The sequence below is a fragment of the Parus major genome, chromosome 1 (genome assembly GCF_001522545.3).
Source record: "Parus major isolate Abel chromosome 1, Parus_major1.1, whole genome shotgun sequence".
NCBI classification, from domain to species: domain Eukaryota; kingdom Metazoa; phylum Chordata; class Aves; order Passeriformes; family Paridae; genus Parus; species Parus major.
In genome coordinates, this window is record NC_031768.1 from 15,127,823 (window position 1) to 15,153,390 (window position 25,568).

The 25,568-nt window shown below is 40.8% G+C and overlaps 1 protein-coding gene across 1 annotated transcript in view; it reads left to right on the forward strand.

Annotated features, from left to right (window-relative positions):
* The first annotated feature begins 9,456 nt into the window (after positions 1–9,456).
* Positions 9,457–25,568, forward strand: part of MAP3K15 (mitogen-activated protein kinase kinase kinase 15) — an 84,656-nt gene continuing 68,544 nt past the window's right edge. Inside the window, exon 1 of the mRNA XM_015634076.3 lies at positions 9,457–10,057. Within this exon, the coding sequence (XP_015489562.1) occupies positions 9,742–10,057 (316 nt within the window). The 5' untranslated portion in view covers positions 9,457–9,741. The remainder of the gene's footprint in view (positions 10,058–25,568) is intronic.

Here is a 25,568-nt window from a genome sequence, read left to right on the forward strand (position 1 = left end):
TTTAACTATAATTCTAGAAAAATCACTAGATTAGTGAGAGTAATTGTCCTGGCACACTGTAAAAGCTACAATAGAGGGGGAAGGCCTACCAATCCCTCTCAGCCCCCTCGGATAAGTAGGTTTTGAGCTCTATTATCTTCCCTTTTTTCATGTAGGAAAAGCAACTGGAGAATATAGCTGATGATAATCACAGGAAAACAAAATTGGCATTTATCAGTGTGATCTTAAAACATCTAATAGGCTGTTTCTTGGAGAAGAAAGCTTGAAAATTAGAACACCAAAGGAAATTAGATAAGAATAAGCAGACTTCAAAACCAATTTTGAATATCAGGACATTAAAGAAACATCTGTTCACAAAACTGTCTCTGGTAAAAGCCCTTCACTTCATTGAGCCCAGAGCCAGCATTTTCACTTGGTATGGGAGATCATATTCCTCAGTACAACAAGCCCTTCCCTATGTCCTTCATCCCAGCTAGCAAACATCCTTTTAGCAAAGGGACTCATCAGGCTGATCTTCACCTCCTCGGGTAACAGCAATGAAGAGTTTGGGATTTTGTGAAAGCACTTCTTGGACTTATCTTAGAGCAAGTGAAAATTAAGCTGCGCAGCTGTCCCTGCCACAGGATGACCCATTACCTGGGTTTACCCCCTTACAGGGATGGTTTTGATTGCAAAGGGCACACCAAGTAAAGGAGAAAACTCAATCACACAATTTGTACACCATGCTCTTTCTCCTAGCACAGAGCACCAAGCAGAGAAAAACAGCTAATGCAGGATAAGTAGAAAAGAAGGTGTACTTGCATGGAAATTGCTATTGCTATATAATTTGGCTGCTCTGGATTCAAAGAGCCAAATCTATTGAGCTCAGCCAAATTTACTCTTGGAAGCACAGATGCAGCTATTTAGCAAATAAAAGTACTAGGTAGGGGGGGGAGACATGATGTAAATTTTGAGACCTGAGCAAAAGCAGTGCTGGCTGGAGAAAGCTACCTCATTAATGTTTGGCATGTTTCTTGAGGGAGGTGCAGGTTGTTTGTGCCATGATTACACAGTTGTGCCTGGTGTGTCACTCATCTCAGGGGAATGGAAAACTGATGCTCTAACCCAAAGAACCTGCACACCTCAGGAATAAGTTATGTAACCTGTGCTTAGGGAGCTCTTAACACAAGAAGGATGTCACATTTCTGCAATAACTACAGACTTCAATATTGGACTTGATCTAATTCAGATATATTGAAGTCAGTAAGACTGATTCAGTCTAAGTGCTGATTTAAAGCTCCCAGATGTCACCAGTGTGCTCTCTCCAGCTGGGTGCAAGTCTGGGGTAAGCCTGAATTCTCCTATCCCCATTTTTACTCACTTTCTGTATGCCCTGACTCTCAGGCCTCATGCTTTCTCAGCCCACCCCTGCATAATTGTAAAAAGCAGCAATCTCAGACTCTAAATTTTGTCTTGTCTCAAATCTGACACCTTCCTGCTCTAGGAATGTATGTCCCAATACTCCTGTGACACAGAGAAGAGGAACTGCCCACCTAATGACACAGCCCACAACCTCTGCTTAAATTAAGGTGCTGATGTTGCTCAGGTAAGCCAGTTGCCTTCTGCAGGTTCTGGCTGGAGCCATTTTGTAGGCTGGACCAAGATGTTGTTGTGCCTCTGTTAAACAGAAAGCAAATGGGACTCTCCTCAGGTTGGTGTCATGCTGCAGCAGTGTGTGTGTGATATAGAAATCTAGAATCTGTCGGTCTTTCCATTTGGGGATGTAAGAAAGACTATCTGATGTTTATCCTACGTGTGTTTGCCAAAGTACTAACCTGATTTTCTTCTTCTTTGTTGCTGTGTAAACAGCTGAGAACTCTCCAGAGCAATACTGAAATAATTCACAGTTTTATAATTGGATTTAAACTTCTAGAGAAAACAAGGCTGTCAAGTAACAAAAAGGATACTTTTTACTACTTCTTCTGGAAATCTTACTGCTATCACGAACTGAACTCTTTTCCTCAAACAGCTGTTACTTGGAATTTCCCAAATGAAAAGAAGAGGTAGATATTTCAATTACAATGTTATTAGCAAAGAATGTATTGGTTCCTTCAAAAAGGTCAGGAATGCTCAGTGTTTTCTAGGTATGTTGAATTAGAACAGGAAGCAGGTTATTATTTAACTTGCTTTTTACTGAAGTGCAGGAAGAAACTCTTGGCATTTTGACAGAAATGTGATTTGACACAGTGAAGGGCTGAAGGTCTTGCTTATGGCATTATAAAACTTTTCTGGAATGATTCCTATCATTTTGGCAGATAGATGTCTGAAAAGGGACTGCATTTGAGTGACAATGTGTCTTGCCATTAAATTTTCTAACTGTACAGGAGTTACGTGTTATTTGGCAGCAACTTTAATAGTCTTGAGCATGTGACACTGCTCTAGCAAAGAATAAATATAATACAGTTTGACAAAGCAGAGAAGACAAAGTGTCTGGAATCACAATTACGTCTCTCTGTGCAACCAGGAGAGCTTCAGAACCAGACTGCTGAGTGTTACATTTGGATTCCACCATTACAAGTATTGAGAACTCCACCTTGCAAAACCTAAATATTAAAGTCAGACCCAATGCTAATGACTTCACACCTTCAGAGCATGAGCATCATGCTAGCTGAGAAAATAGTTGCCAGAAATTTCAAGACAGGCTGATGTTGCTCTCTGTCTTGGTAGGTGCCTTAGCTGTGCTCCTACATATTACTGCCTGCTTCTCCCATGACTTTTCACACTGCTACTTCATGAAGGTGGATGACTTACTTTTTAAAAAAACAAAAAGCCCTTATTTTGGACATTTGTCTCTTCACCAATCAAGCTCATATTTAATAATGTTGCAATTTCTTGACTGCCTTAACAAGGAGAAATGCAGGTGCAACTGAAGAATTCTTACTGAAATTTTACTAAATTTCCACACTTGCTTAAATATATGAAACTTTCATTCGTACCTGTTACAAATGTGAGTATCAACATAACAGATAAGTTTTTTTTATTTGTCACTTTAAAGCAGTTCTTGCTTCCTCAGGACTCTTCTGCTGTTCACAGTCCCAACTGGGAACAGCAAAACCATTATGATTACAAATATTTAAAATGTGTTCAAACAAAACTGACAGTTTTGCTTTTGCCAGGCTTCTAAACCCTGTGTGTCCTCATGTCAATGTCAATAAAAAATGAACCACACATTCTAGTCCTCTCCATTGTTTTTACAATAGGAGTGTAACCAGGTTTTCTTCCCTGCCATAGACACAATTTTGCTGGGCTTTCATTAATCAGTAGACAGAACTGCTCGACTGGAATAAAAATTAGTAGTCAGGTAGTCTTTACCATTAATATGTCTTCAGTGAGAAACAACTTGAGAATGGCTAAAAGTGACAATATTTTCTTAAAATGGTATGAAAAACACTGAGCTATGATAGATAAAGAAGTCAAGATACTTTGATCAAGCTTAAAACAAGAAAATTTATCAGTTCTGGTAAGAATATTTCATCTTCTGCCCATGCAAACATTTTAAACCAGCCCTATTGAAGCTACTGCTTGTAAGCAGGTGCGTCTTATTCCCTGGGGAAATGTGTATTTCTCATCCTCAGGACTTGCTGAATTAGAGAGGTCTGCAGAGGTGAAGACATTCATCATGCCAAGATGCTGTATGAGTGGGGAAATCTAGGGCTTATGTTGTTATTTATTAATATCTAGTACTTGAATACAAATATTCAGAATTTTATAGACAGTCAGATGAAGACTACATCCTCCTAAGCTGAAAGTGTTCATTTTCCCCAGGTTTTCTCTAACATTAGTCATCCTAGTAAGGGTTCAGAAATTTCAGGGTCCAAGGGAGGTCTTTCTGAATGGGGGCCTGGTTTTGTTTTCTACCATCTGAAATATAAACTAGAAGTTATTTCAAATATGTTGAAAACTGGAGATAAGGGTTTTCTGTTTGATTAGTTGATTAAAAACTGTATTTTAGAGAACTTGAGTTAACTTCTGGCTCTAAGCTGGCTGTTTGCTCCTCGGTTCATGAACTAAGAAAGTCCAGAGAGCCGTAAGTATCTACATCAGAATAAAGTTTTTAACCAGATTTTATAAATGCACATGCCCAAGTCTTGATATGATCTAGCTGTCTGATAGAAAGAAATGCCAACTCTCAGACATACAGAAAGTGTGAGTTCTGTTTTGACAGAGATTCAGGAAAGGTTGAGTGGATTTTTATTCCTTCACTTTGCTATGTTATTTACTGCTGGTTGGTTTGGTTTATTTTATTATTTCCAATGCAGGCATTCCTCTCTAAGTGAAATTCTGGTTTTATGGAAGCTATTGAGAATACCTGCATTCTTTTTTTCACTGCTACCTTGCTTTCCTTAGTCATTCCTACTCCCAAAGTCTTGACATATAACTACTCAAAATCCAAAGGCAAGAATTTTTGATTAGGGTGCCAGACGCACAGAAAACTAAAGAAGATTAAGAATTTGGAGTTAAAGCCAATTTTGAATTGATCACACTTTGCTCTGTGTGCATGTGAGCACACAAGGTGCATCTATGAAGTTATTATTCTCCAAGGTGGGTGGAGAGCAAAGACAGAACGATCCCCCTTTGAGAAGACTAATCTTGTCTGTCACATAGGATGTCACTCTGTCCTTCACTTGCAAGGGGTGGTGGCGTGCAGATGCTGTATGCAACATGCTTCTATGTGCAAAACAATGGGTCTGAACAGAAAGCTGTGAAGCTGTGCTAGGGATTATATTCTTACACCCAGCAGTCACTTTCTTTGCCTTCATTCTTTATCAGGCCAAAGGAGTTTGTGAGGTCTCACACTGTCCACTGAAGTAAAAGCAAGAGGAAACCCTCAGATCTTTGACCACAGTTCCAGTGATGATCTGGTGGCCAAAGTGTTATGACTTCACATGATTCTGAGACATCCAAATTTCCCCCTTGTAAAAGAGGTGTGCCTTGCCACAAGTCAACTTTTATAGCATTATAGCTATAATTTTTAAGTAATCTTCATGAAGTTTTTCTTTAAGAACTATCCCTGTTGCTTCCATTTATACAGTAAGTATTTTAAATCTGACTTTTGAACAGATCCAAGAAGTTTATTAGGGAGAATTATTCTTAGGGAGAACTCACAGAATTTTATTTAAAAGCTAGTAAAGTTTCAACATAATGACTTTGAAAATTAAAACATCTTTTGTCTGGATTCATACTTCAGAAAAAAAAATAAATCTTCCTGTTCAATAAAGAAATCAACTATTTTCCTTGTCATCATATGACAACAGTATTTGTAGGGCTACCTGGAGACCTGCTCACTGTGAATGAAAATAAATGAGGTAGCACACTAACAGATGCAACACCAAAAGATCTATTAACAAAGTCTTTGCTTGGAATAGTTTAAATACCACAAATTGCATTAGCTTGTGCTAAGTTGGTACAGTGACTTGTCAGAAAACAATCTGGACATCCAATATTTTCCCTAATGCCTGATATTCACAATACAGAAAAAAAAAATCTCACGCTTAGGGTATAGAATTCAGGCTTTTGGCATGCGTGTTCATGCAAGGCAGCTGTTGCCCTGACTTTCCTCCTTGGGGAAGCTTGTCCAGGATGCTGCTGCTTGCCTAAACTGTTGCTCTCTGCCTGAGACACAAAGGCAGGGGAGATGTAGCCATGGCTAAGGATGTGTCTAATACTGAGGTGCTCAGTGCCAAGTGCCTGTGAGTGGACTCCTAGGCACCTCTGCAGGAGGTGTGATGGATACCCCACACACTGTGCTGGTGGGCATCCTTCAGCAAATACTGCCAGGGCACAGCCAGATGGATTTGCACCTCAGTGGAACAACTCAAATCTTCCCCATGGACCCAGATGTCTTCTGGTTTATTTGCTGCTTACCTGAGCCAAGGGAGCTTGGCTTTCCCTGACACTGCATAAAATGGGAGGAACCTCTTTATAGGTGAAAATGCCAGAGAGCAATGAAATTGCAGACTGACCTTTGTGGTAGTTCTAGTCTGTGTTTTCATTTAAAAAAAAAAGGGGGAGGCTTTAGCTGTATATGCATTAGGGGAAAAGGTAGAACATTTGCCTGTGGAGTCAAGCTTTATATAAATTTACAGTTTGAAATTTATGTACCTTTACAGTTTGAACTGAAAGTTTTTAGCCCTGGAAAAAAAAGGAAGGACTCACTTCCCTTAGCCCAGTTATGCCGTTCAGGGATTTACAAAAAAAAAAAAAAAAAGAAAAAGAAAAAAAAAGGTGCTTTCAAGGACATCTATTTTCTTTGCAGAAGTGGTAATTAATATTCTGCACTAAGTGGATTTGACAGGTGCAAAGTGCTGACTGAGAAAATTGTGCCATCATCTTTGCAGTTCTGTACAAGAGCAAATGTTGACATCACAAATTGTGCTTGATTTTGTTAGGCTGGGTTCTATGTAAAGGCAGGAAGTCTTGGAAAGTGATATAGAAGCTGAATATTTACTTCTGGCCTGGACTTTTAAAGGGGAAGCTCTAGGGGCAGAGTAGCTCTTTTTATAACCTCATTCTTGGACCACTTTTCCTAAAAGAGGAAAGAGTGTTGCATGACTCACATATTTTTCTTCTACATTTAACACTTTTTGGTTTGCACAGAAACAGTCCAGATACCCCAAAGTCTGAATCTCCTATTTATTCTCACTCAGGTGATTTTTAGTATCTGAAGATACTGTTGCTCAGTGGAAATGTCAGGCATGCCAGCACTGAGCCACAGTTTCTGAAGACAATCAAAGTCCATAAAATGAAGCTTCTTAATTTAAAAATGGTCCTTGTTTCTAGCTTGAAGGAAGCATACAAACTCTGAACAAGTTGCACCAGGTTAAACTACTGAAAATCAATGGTAGATTGTTAGGAAAAATGTCCAAGAAACAGTAAGGATATTGTTTGAAAGACAAATAAAATTAAGAAAAGGGAAAATATCCTTTTCTGATTTATCATCCTGTAAAATGTCTACTAAGAGACTACCACTCTGTTTCAAGACCAAGAGACAGACCTCTCAACAAGAAATTTTAAAAAGTAATGAATTATAAAAACTGCAAAATGGAACCTGAAGACACATCTTAGACCTACAACCTAAATTTTTATAATCTCTGGAAGTCACAAAAAGCTTATTTACTATGCCTCAGTGGCATCGCACTAAGCAATCCCAGCCTATTTGTTGAAAGTTGACACTAAAACAATTATCAAGATTACAAAAAGCACCACACCATGCATATATTGTTCTAAACACATTGAATTGCAATTTTGGTTTTTTGCATGTTAATTGCTAAAAGCTTTAGAATGTTCTCGAATAAGAGATTATTCCTGTGCAAATAATCAATCCCTTAACTTTGACAGCGCTGTACTTTTCAGTTTTTCATAACAGCTCTTCAACCAAACTCTTTTATAATTCAGAAAGTACAAAGTAGGATTGGTATTGGGGAGGATCATAAACTTATGTGCTAGTGCTTTTTATTGATGAAAGGCTCAATGTGCACACTGACTATCTTCTAAATGCAGACTTCGATTTTTCTCCTATTATATCAGGTAATTGGTGCATTACTGGACCAAGGCTAATAGACTTGGTGTGTCATACAATAGCTTGCTCTTGCCTAAAGAGGAAAACTGCCAGCAATGGGGGAAATATCTAGTGGCTATGTCATTTCTCCAAAGTCTCCTATTCTAGTGCTTCTGTCAAAAAAGCACATACACACCCCTAACCTGTGGGCCAAGTCTGAAGGTTTATTTGCCCTAAACTTTCCTAAATGAGGAATAGGTTTGCTTGTTAAATTATTTATCCACATTCTGTCGAAAAACCTTATGAGCCACTAAGCAAACATGAGTACTGCACAGCACTATGCTATCCCCATGTTGAAGTGTCTCTTAGAAATACTGGCTACTGCAATTCTTATTAACAATCCCTGGTGTCACAGAGGTCAGATCCTGGGTTTGAGGCAGCCTTGGTTTATTTTAGCTTGAGCTGTGTGGCCCTGGACAGGGACTCTGAATAAAGAAATCCCCATGCCTTCATACCCTCACAGTCTGTGCACAAGACTTCACATGCCCTATGTGCACCTCTTGATCCAATAGAAATTTATGGTCTGGGGTCTTGCAACTCCTCATTCTTTATCGATGTCCACATGGACAAGCCATTAACTGCTCTTACCTTCTGGCTTGGTGCAGCCTTGGGACCCTCATTTGTGTTACTGGGTACCAAGGTCTCAGCCCTTACCTGAAAGTATCTGGTCTTTCTATGTTTCCTCCCTGCTGAGCCAGCCATGCTGACAAGGGGAGCTCATTTCAAGTTCACATATAGTGTTTTGTGCAGGGCCTATTCATGCTAAGTTGTAAGCAAGTTACAATTAAAGTTAAGCCTATGTATTTCTCATATTCTATAAGTAAATTTATTTTAATCCCACACAGACAGACATCTAGAGAGGAAAACGCCATGCTGTAAGCCTTTGATTGTTGCGTTTGTTGTATTACTTCATTGGAAGGATGGTCAGGCATTGTAATAGGCTGCCCATGGTAGTGGTTGAGTCAGCATCCCTGGAGGTGTTCACCTGTGGGTGTGGCACTTGGGGATATGGTTTAGTGCTAAACATGGTGGTGCTGGGTTAAAGACTCAATGACCTTAGAGCGCTTTTCCAACATCAACAGCTCTCTGTTTCTATGATTACAGCATGAGGTAAAATCATTGTCTCTGGCAGCCACATAGTCTTCACACTGCAGCAAAAGGTGAAGACACTCTTTGTTTAAGACCTCATCTGTCACTGTGAGTGGAAAATAAAATTAAAAAGCTTTCCCTATAGGTTTACTACTTCAAACACAAATTTGCAGGCAGACTGTGCTTTTCTTGATCGCTAGTTCGTTGTGGTCTCCATAGGATAACTTTTGACAGTAACTTTTTGGGGTACAAGGCTGAGATATGAAGTTTTCCAGGAACACGCACCAGTGCCTGGACCAGTAGCAGTGCCAAACCCCAGGCTGCCATCACCAGTGTAGCTAATAAGAAAAATGTGTTAGCAAATCAAAAATAATTTTGTTCTTATAAAGAAGCCAGAAGCAATTGCCACAGAGTTACTAGAAGCTGGTTTTGTCATGATCGTGGGAGATTATTAAGAAAAGAGAAGGAATTTAAGGATGAACTATTACCCAAACTTCTGACACAGTCTAAATGTGGTCAAAGTCGTGTAAACAACGGGACAGGGGACTCAGCAGGGGAGAAGCTGCGATGGAGCAGAGGGAAGGCAAACGGGCAGCAGCTGCCTTCGCTCGGCGGGCAGCGGGGCCGCGGGCGGTGCGCGGGGGCGCTGCTGCCGGCGAGGGGCGGGCAGGGCAAGTGATAAACGGGGCGCGATCACCCCGACGGCGCCGCTCCCTCTCAGAGCCGCCGAGGTCGCGGACGGGAGCGGGCGCATTGTCCCGGGAAGGCACGGCGGGGTGGAGCCGGACTCCGCGCTGGGCTCCCCGGGCCGTCTCGTTCGGGGAGGGCGGTGCCCAGCTGTGCTGAGCCCCGCTCCGTGCCGGCCGCTTACAACTCGCCCCGTCCCGTCTCCGTGCCCGCCCGCCCAGGAACGGAGAGAAGCGCGGGCAGAAGGGCCGGCAGGAGGAGGGAGGGAGCCGCCTCGCCGGGGATTTGCCCAGCTGTCCGCGATGGGACGCGACCCCGCCTGAGCACCTGCCGGCAGCCCCCCGCTCCCCTCATCCTTCGACGCCGCTATGGAGAGCCCCGCGGGCGGCAGCGCGGCCGCGGAGCCGGCGCCCCTCGGCGCGGAGCCGGAGCTGGCGGCCGGGGGCCCGGCGGAGGCGGAGGCGGCGGAGGTGGGCTCGGCAGCCCCGCGGCCGCGCTGCCTGCGGGCCGTGTACGTGCTGAACGACCCGCCCAAGGCGGGCGCCGGGGCGCGGAGCCCCGAGGCCGGGGCGCGGCAGTGCCTACAGCGGGCCTGCGAGGCCGAGGGAGCCCAGCTCAGCACCGTCAACTTCGGCGAGCTGGACTTCGGTGAGACGGCGGTGCTGGACGCCTTCTACGACGCGGGTGAGCGGGCTGGGCTGAGGCGGGACGCGGGGCGGGGGCTCAGGCTCCAGCCTGCCCCGAGCCGCCTTCCCGGGTCGTGCCGGGACACTGCCGGCTGGGACGGGTAGGCACGGTGAAGGTGGAGACGAGGCGAGTGGGGCTCTTGGCTAGGGGTGTGGGGACAGGGAGGTGGGTGTGAAGGGATCCTCGTGTAATGCGTCCAGTACAGGGAGCATTTGGGAGTTGGTGAGAGAAAAAAGTTGAGCGTCTTAACAGCATCTCCTTGAGTCGCCACTGTGCGTTGCCCCAGTAGGACTGTGAATCCTACCAGCCGAGTCTTTAGGAGTAGCAGAGCTCCTCCCGGGGTGGTTTGCTAAGAGCCCTCTTCCAGCTCCCAGGCTGATGGGGAGCTTAGAGTGAGATACAACACAAAGACATGCCAACCTCTAATCTGGCTTGGCCAGAGGCTTCGTGTTCACCACTCTCACTCCCGACTGGACGGTAAAATTGGCATGTATGTGAACAAAGTGATGCTGTATTGCTCTGAACAAGGGCCCTGAGGAAGATTTGTGGCTATTGCCCACCCTGTTCAAGTTCCAGCTGGTGACAGGTGTCTGTCTGATGGTTCAAAAGAAAGCTGCTGTCCTGTCTCCACTCAGAAACACCTGGCTGGCTTGGCACTATGGCAGAGAACTGTGAGCTTTTTGAGTGCACATTGGAAGCTTCTGAACCAATAGGTATTATAAACTAATCAAGGTGAGTATGTAGACATTTTGGTGGCATGTAGACATACTTTTTTACTCCTATCTGTATGAACCAGAATTAGGAAATGCTGGAAATTCACAGACTCCAAAGATGGAAAGTACTCTTTAAATCTCTTTAAGTATTCTTTAAGTTAATGTTCATCTTTCACAAGAACTTTGTTTTGCTCATGAGATGTGATAAAGGATATTTCCTAAAACTTCAGTCTTATTTTAAATTCTCATGTGATTGAGTCCATTTCATCCCAATAAATCACCCAAATACTGAGGAATCTCACATCCATCCTTTTTTGTCTGTTTCTTTCCCCAGTCAGGGGTTTTTGTTATGTCTCTGCTAGCAGGGTTGGCAAGCATGTAACATATTATTTGTGTGTCTTAGTACACAAACACAACCTAGCAATTTCTTTTATAGCTCTTCTGAAGGTAAGCATAGTAATGTACTCATCAAGACAAAATTCAGTTCTACTAATAGTGCTATTAATGTATAAGACACACACCCGCTGTGCATTGTACTGAGAGTCTGAAACAGCTATTTTAAAGGGGTTATTAAATTGCTGCATTCTGAAGTGAATACCTCTTCTCTAGGAATGTGCCCTAAATTTGCAGACTTTTGATTCAAGTCATCTTACCCGACCAAGGTAATTTTATCAGTGATTAATAACACTCAGTGGTATTGCAAAGTGCCTTTTTACTGGATACACCTTCAACACTCTTATATGTTTGGTTTTTTTCAATTAAAAATGAATTGAGTAGTCTGTAATCTGGAATTGTTCCAAAGGAGACTGTTAAAAATAGACTATTTGTGGATTTCTTTCCAGTAGCAACAATGTGAGATCAGCCATGGGGACAACTTCTTAGTTTATGTAATGTATGCCTGGGAATGCTGACATCTATTCAGTTCTTAAGAGCACCACCATTAAGAAAAAGTTTTAATGTGAACACTCCTATGGCTCATGATGAACTTTGTGTTAGGACGTTCCTGTGTGTTTACTTTAAAAAGAAAAAAAATGTAAAGGTTCATTTCTGCCTGGGTAAAATATTAAGCAGGTGTTTCCCATACTGAAGATACCTCTTACAGTGTGTATTTACTTCTTTCTTTCTCTTATAGTTTATATTTACTTTCTGTAGCTGAGGGGCAGAACCTTAAAAAGTAATTCCTCTTGCTTTGTAGCAAGTGGTGGGGTCTGTAAACGATGCTTTCCTGTTGCTCTCTCTTGGTTTACTAGTGCAGCCTTAACCATCTACTAATGCCTAATGACTGAGTAGCAAAGACCAAGAGACCATCTCACTGTGAGTAGTATCGATGGCTCTTTGTTAAAAATGTTATCCATTAGCCTTTTTCCTGGATCATGCCTGAAATGATCAAAAGCCTTTGCTCAGCCTTTAGACAACCCCCTCCAAAGCAAGTTTATTTACCTTAGTTAGTATGCATCTATAAATACCTTTTGTGACAAAATCAGCAAAATTTAAGGACAGAGTGCAGTGAAAAACATCAACAGAAACCTCTTTCCTGTCTGCAGACAGTTTTTCTGGTAGATGGGTTTTTTTTGGTAAAACACTGAGAAAAGTGCTGCAAACCCACTTAAATTCCATAATCAGAGTATATGTGTGTTTTTCCTTGAGTGTAGTCATTACTGAGTTCCCATCATTGGGAATCTTCTTGTGAATGGACGCATGACTTATGCCTTCAGTTAGATACTGCAGACCTGCAGGTAATGCAGGATGACCCTAATCTTAATAAATCACTCAGCTTTCTAAGGTTTTGCTTTGCTAAATGAGAACTACAACACTTGTGAGAGCAAACTTACAAGCTGTGAAATAAGAACTTGGTAAAAGAAAAATAAGATTTCTTTGCTCAGCGTGTGCTAGAAACAAGCTGTCGGCAAAGCAATTTATGTTTTTCAAAAATGGGCAATGATATCTACCTAACAGAGGAGCAATAAGGATGCTTGCATACATTGACTGTTTCTCTGGGAAGAAAGAAAGGTAATATTTTTAGACTAAAACTGGCCACAGGGCAGTAGTGTGAAGCTTTTTTGCAGAAAATAAAAGCAATTTTTCCCTAGGAACAGTGAGCCTAGGAGCTAACTAACAATTTTTAGAGTTTTTCAGAATTATCCCATGAAGAAAATCAAACTATAGGCACTATAGTGCATTCATAAACAGCTTGAGAGACACAGTGAAAAGGTGAGTGTGACTTGGCTATAGTGATGTTACAGGTAGAATGATTCATAGCTGCAAAGGATCTTTCTGTTCTGAATCTACTAAGAAAGCAAACATCATGTCAGAGTCAAATGTCTGACCTGTACCTCTGTAAGGGTGATGTTATATAGAAAAAAATGTAGCTTTTCTATGTCTACTCAAAACTTTATCAAATCTTAGTGCCTGAAGTGCCAGGCAATAGGGTTTAGCTACAGCTTTAAGTGGAGTGTACAAAATACGGTTATACAGGTTTTGGGTGTTCCCATTTTGGTTTATGAAATCCTGTCTCTGTAGCTAATCATACTTTTCTCTTGTGAGTGTGCAGCAATATGTTTTGAGGCTCGGAATATTTGTTTGACCATTTGATCACAGCATTTAGAAATTATACAGTCCAGGATGAAAATCAGCTGAAAGGAAGACAAGGTAGAGAGAGAGAGAGAGGTGTACTGAGAAATAGAGCTAAATGCTAAATGAGGTAAATGAGTATTCCTCTGGCAATCCAGGAAATTTTCAGATAATTTGTGAATATAGGAGAATATTTTGAAGCCTGTTTCTGCTGTTTTGCTACATACTAACTTCTCTAATCAATATCATGTGTGATAAGGCAGCCCCAAAATACATGGTCAGATACCTGTCTCTGCAGGCTTCTCTTCATCTAGAGCCAAGACTTGGGAGTGAGCTCAAACAGAGACTGAAACATGGGTCCTCCTTACTTCTGTACCATAGGTGAACCACTTTTAACCCTAATTTCTTATCCCTGAAACTCTTTTTCTTCATGTTATGCTGTGAAAGGGGAGGGAGGAAATATATTTGCTGGATCCTAATTTTCAGGCACCTGCTGAGAGAATCATTGTTGCCTGTCCTCCAGCTACCTGCCCTGAAACCCTCTGCCCTCAGAAGGCCAGTGTCTCCACCTCAGAATTGGCAGGGATGCTTCAACTTCTTCAGCCTGAAGGCCGAGTGTAGCAGGTGCAGTAAACACTTGTCTCTGGTTTAGGATAATATACAGTGTGGTAACCGCTGTAGCTTAGCTGGGGGCACAGTTTCCCTTGCTGATTCTGTCACAGGGAATGCAGTCTCTGACAGGAATGACAGCTGAGGGCAATAACTTCTTAGAGAAACTTCATCATACCTTCCTGCTGCAGTTTATCTTTGCCCCTGGGTGTGACAGTGAGCAGTAGTGGAGTTAAGGGTTACTGCTCTGATGTTTACTTCAGCAGGCGGGTTTGCTGTTTTTCTGAGAAATACTTGAAATCTTTCCTTTCTTTGCCCATGCATATCACTCAGTGGCTAGGGGTGTATTTGCTTTAAATCTCTAGAGATATATATACCACAGAATACAGAAGTACAAAGAGAAGCAAACCAACCATCCTCAGAAAAGGAAAATCATGGATGAGAGGCTGGGTAGAGCTGTTGGGACCTGATCTTTTATCTCTGTGTGGTGCTACACATCTAGAATGACTTCAGGTGTCTCCAGCAAAGCTCTGCATTGTGACATCAAACAAAATATTCTGATAACAAAACCCTGAATTTATTATACCAGTATTGTAGTCCTTTTATATCCAAATATATTAGGCTGGTGTTAAATGACAGTAACAAGCCTGATACAATCCATGAGGGTATATATTACTGTCACAAAACAGTTTAGGTTGGCAGGGACCTTAAAGATCATCCAGTTTCAACCCCTCTGACATAGGTAGAGACACCTTACACTAAACCAGGTTGCTCAAGGTCCTGTCCAGCCTGGTTCTGAACACCTTAGGGGTGGAGTATCCACAATCTCTCTGGACAACCTATTCCAGTGCCTCACAACCCTCCAAGAAAAGAATTTCTCTGTAACCTCCAACTTAAACCTGCCCTTTTTCAGTTAAAAAACATTGCCCCTTGTCCATTGCAGTCAATCCCAAGTCTTGTTAGCTCTGAAAAATGGCTTTGAGTCAACTCTTCTGCTTTTCCTGTGTGTAACCTGAAATTCATTTTGCATATGTTCTGTGAAGTAGCTCTTTTAATGTCAGCTGAGCAGGCTTAGAAACATGCAAGTAAATAACCACAAGTAGGTTAGATGGAATTCATTAACTTTTCTGTGGTGTATTGCTATGGGCCAAATGCAAGATGAGAACTGTATTCAAAGGAGAATCTCTCTCTGATGGAGAGAGATTGTTTTATTACTTCTCCTTTTGGAACATCTCTTTTTAGCTGTGATGGGCCATATGGAAAGACATACCAACAATCCAAACCCAGTACAAGTCCTACCTTTTAATGAAGCTTTGAATGAAGTTGTTTGCATTTCTAAAAATCTGATGCTAGCCTGCAAAATTTGACTTCTTCCATTGTTCCAAGGTGAGATTATGAATAAATGCATATACTGTCTATGTGAAGTGACTCATTTCTGTGCCATGAATTTTGGATAAATGAAAAAGTAAAAAGAATGCAGATTTTTTTCAAGTTTCCTCTGTATGATATTTTCTTCCATGAGAAAGCTCCAACAAAACTATATAACAACGCAGCAGTCCTGCTTTAGGGCAAATTTAGAGGAAACTTCCAAAGGGGTCCCTCTAGAAAGCAGATTCAAGTGGCCCCACCCTCTACTGGTTCAGGAAAAGATTTCCTTGGAGAAAAGTGGAAAAAAAATGTTTATTTAACAAGCAAAGTATTCACAAGCATAAAAACATTATTAATACTGAACAATAAAACCTCTTACTGTTTGAAGAGATGGCAAATTCAGAAAGTCCTTGTCGTGGGGTGTAGCTGAGCTCGCTCAGTCCCTTATCAGTCCCTCCACCGCTGGAAAGTGCCGAGCCCAGGTCCCAGTGAGCCCCAGGTGGGAGCTCCTGGGGTTTGTCAGGGGTTTCAGTCCAGAGCAGGCCAATCAGTTCCAAAAAAAAAAAAAGCCACAGTCCAGGGAACTTCTCTGCCTCAGCTGAAAAACTAACTGAAAGCAAAGGACAACACAGTCCATGAGACAGAATGTGGGGGAGCAAGTGCAGTTTCTGCCAACAAACTGTGCGTTTCTTCTCTCCAGCTTTGCTTTCAGGACCAGTCTTAAAGGTGCAGAACTTAGCATCCAGCATAAACAGGACAGACAACTGGGGGTACAAGCATCGTAAAGTCACCCAGGACACCAGCCTACAGCTGTCCATTTTCTTTTCTCATCTATCTTTCTTCCTGGGCTTAAATACTAAATTTGAGAAGGGTTCTCAGAATTTGACTTTGAACTCTGGGTTTTGTAGGCAGAAGTACATTAGATGATTTCTAAGTGTTGAACCAGCTAACAAGGAATCATCACTCTGAATACAACATACATGATGTGTTTCTGTTTTAACTTATTCTGTAAGTAATGTTTCTCACTGTGTGACTTTAAGTCTTATTGAATCTCACTAAATAGACTTAGAAGCTTTTATACCCATTACAATAATTACAAATGACTTCAAAAATTTGAACATGTAAGATTATTCTGAAGACAGGAACACAACTACATCTATTGGATTTCCTTAGTTCTGAAGACAAATTATTGTCACATGGCCCTTGAAAACACTGCAGTTAAAGTGGGTTGTGGCTGTTTGTTTTTAATATTGTTTAATTAATTTCTTAAAATAAAACTTGCAGCATTTTATGGAATTCTTCATATCAGTGCATATTGTTCTGATACAGTTTTTTTTTCCTCTGGTAGGAGGAAAGAACTGTGCTGGCTATGCATACCAGTCCACAAATTCTAAAAGGTCTTTTTTTTAAAAAAAGAATTATATGCAGAAAGGCAGAACATTTCAAGTTGACTTCCAGTGACTCCCAGACACTCTTCTCCTATGCAGTGATTGCATGCTTGCTCAGTCTTGCTGGGCTGTGTATAGCATAATCTTTGTAGGTTGAAAAAGTGTTTCTCTTAGACCTGAAGTCACAAAATTAGGTTAAAGAAAAATAAAGGAAGTGTTTGCTTATGTGGGTTAATTACATAATTAATTTAATTTCTATCCTCCCATAAAATAGATAACTTATGGTAGATATGTGGTAGCTCATATTATGTTCTTCAGTCATGCTCTTCTTTTATCAGTGTTACCATACATTGCTTTCTAATTGTTAAATTACACTTGTGCATTCTAGTTAAAAAGTAACTAATGTTCCTGCTTTGCCTTGACGTAATGCTCTTCTGATTTGTAAGAGCTTGTGCAAAACGTAGTCAAGAACTCAAGATATTTTGGTTTCCTCAAGATGGACTTGTGTCAGAGTAGTCAAGGTACTTGGCCAGAAACAAGAAGTAGGATACAGTGATTATGTGCATGATTATTATTTGATTTATATTATTTGATTTATATTATCCAATGGCTAAATACTGCTGTAATGCAGTAAATAACTCTGTCATCTATTAAAACAGGTAATAGTGCAATAGGGTTATGATCTCTCCAGTTATGAGCTTCAGTGAGACCCCCTTGCTTTCTAAACTCAGAGAAGTTTAGGTGTGGCTGGGTCCACTTAGTCTCAGATTTGGTCAACAGTTTATGTCTAAAGGCTTATAAGCAGGTTTGCCTAGAAAAGTACAGGTTAACAGTCTTTAGCCTTGGAGAGTTTACCATTCCAAAGCAACAAAGCACCTATGTAACTGCTTTTGGATTTTATCTCCACATGTGACCAGATCTTCATGTGTTTCACTCATTGTCAATAAGTCAATGTTTCCCATCTTTAGGCTGCAGGCTTCTGTGCTGGGAAGGGGGCTTCCACCTGGCAGCTGCTTCCAACACCAGGAGACCAGCTGGCCCAGTCTCTGCCAGCATTTTATACCCTTATGCCAGCCAGCATGCACCAAAGTCAGTCCTGAATATCTTGGCTCCCCCATCTCCGAAGTGCATTAATTATGCATTCAGATAATTCCTCCTGCAATACTCACCTGGTGTTCCAATCCTTGGGACAAGCCTCATTGCCATCAGGGACTGCAGAAAGGGAAAGGCTGTGTGTGGAAATCACATGCACTGACCCAGCTATCTTTTGTCATCATCACAAGCCTCAGATTCAAACTCTGCAAAACTCTGTTCTGGAAATACTCAGGGCATGCTGCTAATAATATGCAAGTAGAGGAGCAGCTGCAAGGGCATTATGTGGCTAAAATTTGGCAGTTGAGATGGGTGTAGGGTCTTTCTTAGGGGGGGCCTTGATGTGGTTTACCACTTGCAGGTGAAATCTGTGAACAAAGTAGGCTCTGGTTGCTGTGCACTTCAGGAGGGCTGTGAGTTGCTTTAGCCTCAGGCACCCATGTTGCTGTTCAAAGGTAGCCTGAGGCTAAGCCAAGAGAGGGCTTGCAGCTGTTGCTTTATCCTGTGCCCTGGCACAGGCTGGATATAAACAGCATAGCTCCTGTCTCAGCTGAGGTTGGGGGATTCAACAGGCAGCCAATGGGTCAAACGTGTCCCACATTATAATTTCACCCGGCCTGTCTTCTTTCAGAAGTACGTTTCAGAAATACTGCCACCTTGTCCTGAGAGGGTGGGCTAGTTATAGAAATGTGCCAGGAGCAAAAAATGCATCATGGTAGTCTGCAAGGAGGAGACATGAATTCTGACACAAGTTCTGTATCACTGTGTCATGGGAAACCACTCAGGCTTTTTTTATCCTTCGCAGTACTCAGCCTGATGAGGTCAGTGATTCTGCTGTGGTGTTCAGGGTGGTAGAATTGAAACTTCTCAAATATTCTTTGGTAATACTTTGGAGCATTTAAAGTTTTGTCTTAGTCAGTAGTTCAACAGCTGTTCTGTCGTGGGGTGCAAAGCCCAGTGGGATTCACAACTTTGAAACGTGTACCCCAGCTTTTATTACATTGAAGGTATATGATCCCAGCCTTGGTTAGCATAATCTTTCTTTGCAGTGGGGTCTCGTGACAGGCAGAAATCTGAAATGTAATGAAACAGTAATGACACTGTTAGGATTACATCCCTAGCCTTCTGCTGATGTGGGATGGTACAGCTAAATCCAGCAGTAAGGGAAGTACTCCAATTTATCACAGCAGAACTTGGGCACATATAGCTGTGTCTATTCTAGTATTTACTGCTTTTATGTTTAAATTATGTCTAAAAAGCCATCAATATTTCTTTAAAGCAAGACACAAGGAGAATAATCTTGAAGTGCTTTTTTAATCCTCTTTTAATCCTTTTAATTTTCAGTACAATATTTTTTTATCTTGTGTCATGTTATGGAGAGGAGTGTGTATGGATTCTTTGCATTTTTTGGGCTTTTTTTTCTGTTCAGGAAAACAACCCTTCATGCACAGAACTGTAGTTCAATCACAGGTGGCTGAGGACCTCTCAACAATTTGAAGAGTGTTTATCACATGGTAAGTGTTTATCACATGGTTTCTAAAGCTTTTGAAGTGTATTCCAAAGTGCATTAGTTCTGGAAAACAAACAAACTTCCATGTAAATCAGCATAATAATGAGCCTTCTCTAAAATTCTTCTGTTTCCTACTGATGCTGGCAGTGCGTTCCATGAATAGTTGTACTTTGTTGCCTCCAGGCAAGTCAAAACCAGTGGTAGATTCTATGAAACTGACTGTGGGGAAAATAACAGGTTTATTTTCTTTTTTAAAGTACCTTTTTTTTTTTTTATTCTTTTTTTTTCAATTTTTGGTGTAGTGAATTATTTGCCACTTGATTGCTGTCCTTTCTCCCTCCTTCCCTTTAAATTTGTTACAACTATTTAGTAGCTAGATCAGCCACAAGAAATTGTGCTGAATCAAGTGTCTTTGCCTTAGTCACAGGAAAGCTGCAGGTTTTTTCTATTGCAAAAATATATCTGCCTGTAATAATTTCATTCAGCTGCATTAACTCTACTGTTGCTGCCTTTCACTCACAGAAGCTGAAGAAAGAAATTTCTTTCCGGTAATTGGTGTGTTGAGGGAGACATTCATTGTTAGTTTTGCCTTTGCCTGGAGAGTGGCAAGGTGAAACTGGGGTTGGGAACTGGTAAATGAAAGCAGTACAAGGCTGTATTCTGTCTGTGTGTTGCTTTCTAACAGTGCTAGACCAGCCATCACTGTTGTGCTAATCTTAGTAGATAGCAGGAGAAAAGCTAATGTTTACAATGGTGTTACCCTTTGGTACTGGGCTGCCTTACTTAGCAGAGCTTCTGTGTGCACAATCCTGCTTCACACAGTAGCTGTCAGGTTTTATCACATCAGCTCTGCCTTCTGTGGAACTGAGATACTTGTTTCAGATATTTTTTTTGTCAATGGATGTTTGGTATGCTTCAGTCTTTTTAAACCCAGTTTGAAAAGATGATTACCAAGCTCAAAGCCAAGCACTGTGCTTGTTTTTACTACTGCTGTTTATGGGGCTTACGATAACTGACAAGTTATGGGTTATTGTCAGCTGGAGAAAGTATTCAAATCAGAATGAAGTCTGAAAATGATTGAGATGGATTTCTTGTTTTCATGATAATTAAGTTGTAGAACAGATAAACTTAGCTTTTTGCTTATTATAATAACAAAACTAGGTAAGTCTTCATATTGTTTTGGGCAAACCAGAAACTGCCTTGACTTCCTGGCTTGTGATCAAGTCAAAAAAAGAATGCCTGATTTTTTTAATTTTTTTTTTTTTGGTTGTTTTTTTACCCTTTAATGCCTCTTCAAATTCCTAGTTTTGCAGTAGTGCCTCTGTGATAATATAATACAAATTCTGAGACGAATAACAAGTTAATTTCCTTAAGTTTGGGTATTTTGGACAATTTTAAAGACGAATATTCAGAATTTAGCATCTTAAATCTAAACTTCCTTGCATACTCTTACCAAGGTGCAGATTAGCCTGGGGATGTTGGTGGATGAGAAACTTGAGGTGGTCCAGCACCCCAGAGAGCCAACTGCACCCTGGGCTGCATCCAATACCAAAGTAGGGAGAGGATTCTCTCCCTCTGCTATGATGAAACCCCACCTGCAGCTCTGGGGACCCCAACATAGGAGGGATGTGGACCTGTTGAAGCGAGCTCAGAGGAGGCTGTGAAGATGATCAGAGGGCTGGAACACCTCTCCCATGAAGACAGACTGAGAGAGCTGGGGCTGTTTACCTTGGAGAAGAGAAGGCTCTGGGGAGACCTTATAGCACCTTGTAGTACCTAAAGAGAGCTGGAGAGGGAGCTTTTACAAAGGTTTGTTCATAGGACAAGAGGGAATAGCTTTAAACTAAAAAGAGGGCAGGTTCAGATTTGCTATGAGTAAGAAATTGTGAGGGTGGTGAGACACTGGTGTAAGCTGCCCAGAGAAGCTGTGGGTGTCCCATCCCTGGAAGTGTTCAGGACCAGGTTGGATGGGGCCCAGAGGAAGCTGGACTAATGGAAGGTGTCTCTGCACGTGTCAAGAGGGGTTGAAACTAGATGATCTTTAAGGTTCTTTCCAGCCTAAACCATTCCATGATTTTGAGGTGATGCGTCCTGTTAAATGCTGGAGACCATGTTCAGAGGTTTGCTGTAAAATCACAGTTTCATGTGATTCATTTTGTCTGAATCACCATTTGGAAGTACTAATATTCCTCTGACTATAGAGATCTTAGGGAATAGGTTCCCCTGTGCTAACAGTCTGTGTTCACGCTTAATCTTCTCTGTCTACATGCTGGAAGTGTGCTGTATTCATAGGATAGTTAAAGACTAAGTAGATAATGGCTATGACTCTAGAAAGACCAGCTTCTACTAGAATTCTAGATTTTATTGATCTCTATATAGAGTCTTGAAATAGATTTTTCTCATTTTTTAATGGAAGCTGCCCATTTTTAAAATTAGAGCATTGAGTGGTACATAAGGATTTTTTCAGTAGCACATGCAGTTCTTCTAGACTGGCACATAAAGCTTGTACTGTTTCCAGGCAAGATAAAAATAGCAGAGAGAATCCACATCTGCCCAGCATCTGGAATATTGTATCAAGGACTCCCTATCTGTATGTGATTGCAAGTCTCTTGGCTTGCAGATGATGCCCTGGCTTTATGTAAACTTTATCTGCATTTGCACTTTAATAATAATGCCTTTCCTCAATTATCATTTTTTTGTGCATAACTTACTGTGCTTTATTTGAGTCCTATATGACAGTATGGGAGTCCATCAATATAAAGGGGAAATCTATAATATAGTTATGAGGTGGGATACCTCAGTTTGGCACATAAAAATTCCCAGTACTAATGATGGAGATGTTTCTTGATATTTGTTTTTAAGAAACACATTTGGGAAAAAATAAGAGATTCAGATTCAGAAAGTCACACTTTTTTATATGCTATATTTTTAACAAATAAAGGAACAAAGTCTTAGTTTAATCCAGTTTCACTTAGTTAAACCCAGTTAACTTAGTTATAACTTAGTTTATGAGCTTTAGTATACTGAAATATTTTTTCTATTTTTAGTTCCTTGTACTTTGAATACTTTTCTTATTATTATATTTTTTTGGTAAGAAGATAAAGATCAGCATAATTTTACTACTCTAATTTTTTTATATATGTTGCTGGCCAGTGTGTGGGGGATGTGCAGATTTAGCAGGTTTTTTATGTTCCCCAGCCAAGGTATTCAACATTAAATGATGGGTGATTCTCAAATAGTTTAGTTTGGATAAATGTCTAAAAGTTTGAAGCTTATCTAACCTCCTTGGCCTAAAAATTCATTTGCCTGCAGCTGGGAAGAAAGGGACAACATTCCTTGTTGAATTTCATACCATTTTAATTTCACTTAGGCCAGGTTATCCAGTTGTGTAACCTTTATTTTGTCTGTACTTCATTCCCTTTGATTGCCTTTGATGACCCAGTGTAGGAAGTACAGGAAAAGTTAAATAAAGTTCACCTTTCTCATTCCACCTCCCCTCCCCCCCCCCCCCCCCATTACAAGCAAACTTCTAATTAGGTTCACGCTTGGGGTTTTTTTTCTGCGTGCTCTGAACAGGCTGGCTCCACTCCAGTACACTGCAGTGGAAATGGTCTTGTGCGAGCTTTGGCACACTGCTAGTGCAGCAGGCAAGTGTGAACCACCTGCTTTTAATTTACTCTGCTGTTTCTGTTCTTCTCTGATACTAAATAGGGAAGAAAAATATCCTAAAGAATTAGTAGTTCTTTGACTCGCAGAAAAAATTTAGGGAACAGTTAACGACTCAGCATAGTGAAAAGTATTTATGATGTGGGACTGTTAGTCATTATGTGTCTAGAATCTGTATCAAAAATTTTAATATACTGAGAGTATATAAACAGAGAAAATTATTGAACAGGTGTCTTTCTCAGATCATCTGTGACCGATAAAGGTTTTTTTCAAGTGGTCTGGATATGTAGATTTAAAGTAAAAAATAAGTCACTTTTGGAGTCTTCATTTGTCTTAACATCTGTGAATAAAAAAAAGGAGACAAATGTGGATTATTTAAATACTCTTTGAGAAGTTTAAAATGCTGCTTCTTTACTATTCATTTGGGTATAAAGGTTGAATGAAAAATGGAAATACTTGTCTTGTTGAGATAAGAATCTGGCATACTAATTGTTCTGTAGATACTTAGCTGTTTTGCAGATGGAAGACTGCAGATGCTGAATCAGAGAGTATTCAAGTTCTAACTCATAACAGAGTACAATAGGATGATAGAAGTGAGTCTCTTAGGTAAAATATTAAGGATTTTCTTCTCTCTGAAGGCATTGGGTTTATTACAAAGTACCTTTAAAACGAGGGCTCTGTTTTTCAAAGTCACTGTTTCTGTTTCAGTGGGGTGTTTTTTTTCCTTCTGAAACTCAGAATCTTAATAACTGCATAACAAGCCCATCTCTGAAATCCCAGTTTATGTGACTAGGCTAGCATCACACAGCAGCTATGGGGTAGGAAGAAGCAGGTATGGAATTCAGTTTTGCAGACAAGCATTCAGTTGCTTAAGCCATGATAATGCCCTTTTTATTCCTGAAATGTTGTCAGCCTCTGTCATGGTGTCATTGCTTAACTCAGCAGCCAGAGACTGATGGGAACTGCCCACAGTCACTGGTCTGCTGCGAGCTGTTCTCATGGGGTAATCATGCAGGCAGATGAACACCACACTCTCCCTCCCTCCCTCCCTCTCCAGCAGGGTTGGAGAGAGAACTGGAAGAGTAGAAGTGAAACAATTCGTGGGTTGAGAAAAGGACAGTTTAATGTATGGCAAAAGCTGCTTGTGTTGTGTTATTTGGCTCCAAGACTAGCTCAGGTTGGATTACTACTGCACATGCACTGCTTCTTGTAAGGCTTCTCCTCCAGTGGTTCCTGCTATAAGCATTTTTATGACATGTAACTCAAATCGTAGTTGTAACCATGTGAAGGTGTATCTATTAAAATCTGCACCCCTGCTTGCTTTGAACCAGACCATAGTGTTTAAAATGTCAATAAAAATTTAAAAAAAGAGAAAATTTACTCTATCTTAGCCAAAACCAGCACAGCTGTGCTTAAAAAAGTTTATTAGAATGTTAAGATTTTTCAGTGTATTTTAACAATGGTTAGGTAGCCAGTATCACTACCTATTTATCAGTCTGTGATAGAGTATTTCACAGTGTATATAAAGGAAGGATTGTTTATCCTGAAACTTGTAGTGATTAATAGTTTTTGTTTTTACACTGTACATGGTCAAGCGATTGATATCAACCTGAAATAGCCAATTGCTTTGTCTCTTTTTTCCCCATTTTACATCTGATGGGTGTGTGTTTACAAGGTTTAAATAATAGTAATTTTAAATGTAAGTACCTTGTTTTGGCACTCATGAAATATGATTATAATTCAGTGCAGGTGATTATAAGAGGTGTGTACCATCTCAGCCTAGAGTTGTTTTTACTACTTACAGAATTGGATTTTTTAGTTACAGATGCAAATGTCTTTTGTTATATGATATGGAAAAAGTGAGTTTTCCTGAAATTAAGTTTTTAACCTTTATTTCTTTCAATTGTTGTTAAGTTTAACAGTTTCTTAAAGTACTTTCCCCAGATGATAGTGTGAAGCTGGTAGCTGATACCACTCACAGGACTGAATAGCTGCAGTGACAGAATTTGTCTGCTACTGTGCTAGCACTGAGTTAGCCAGAAATTGCCAAGTTAAATATAGGTTAAGGGATAAGGGGAGAGCAGGATGATGAGAGAGAGACTCAGAGACAGTGTATCATGTGAAAGAGGTAGGAGTTGCAGGCAGCCATAAACATTCATTTGCCTGAGCCACAAAACCACTGAAAAGGCTGAGATGCAACCAATGAGATCTTTCTCAGTTCCTAACCTGGGAGCTTTAACAGAAATGGTATAAATATTGATCTCTTGTGCATGTCACAACTTTTGTAATTAATTTATTACCAGTGTATACATCTTGTCAGGATCCATCTGATATGGAGATCTGTGACTGTGGTCCCAGAATGGGTAGATTTTTACAGTCCTTCCTGAAGGGAGGCTGTGTAAAGGGATCTGTGCTGTATGAATTTCCAGTGAGTGTGTGTGTGGACATTGTTGTCATGGAGTTACTTTACCTTTAAGAAAGTTGAAGTTTCTGAGAACTGCCTAGAGTCTTTTCTCCTGACCAATTATCGGTTATTGCTGAGAATTCACAGCAGTTTAGGCCATTGAAAAGTGGGATCAACTTGTGAACCC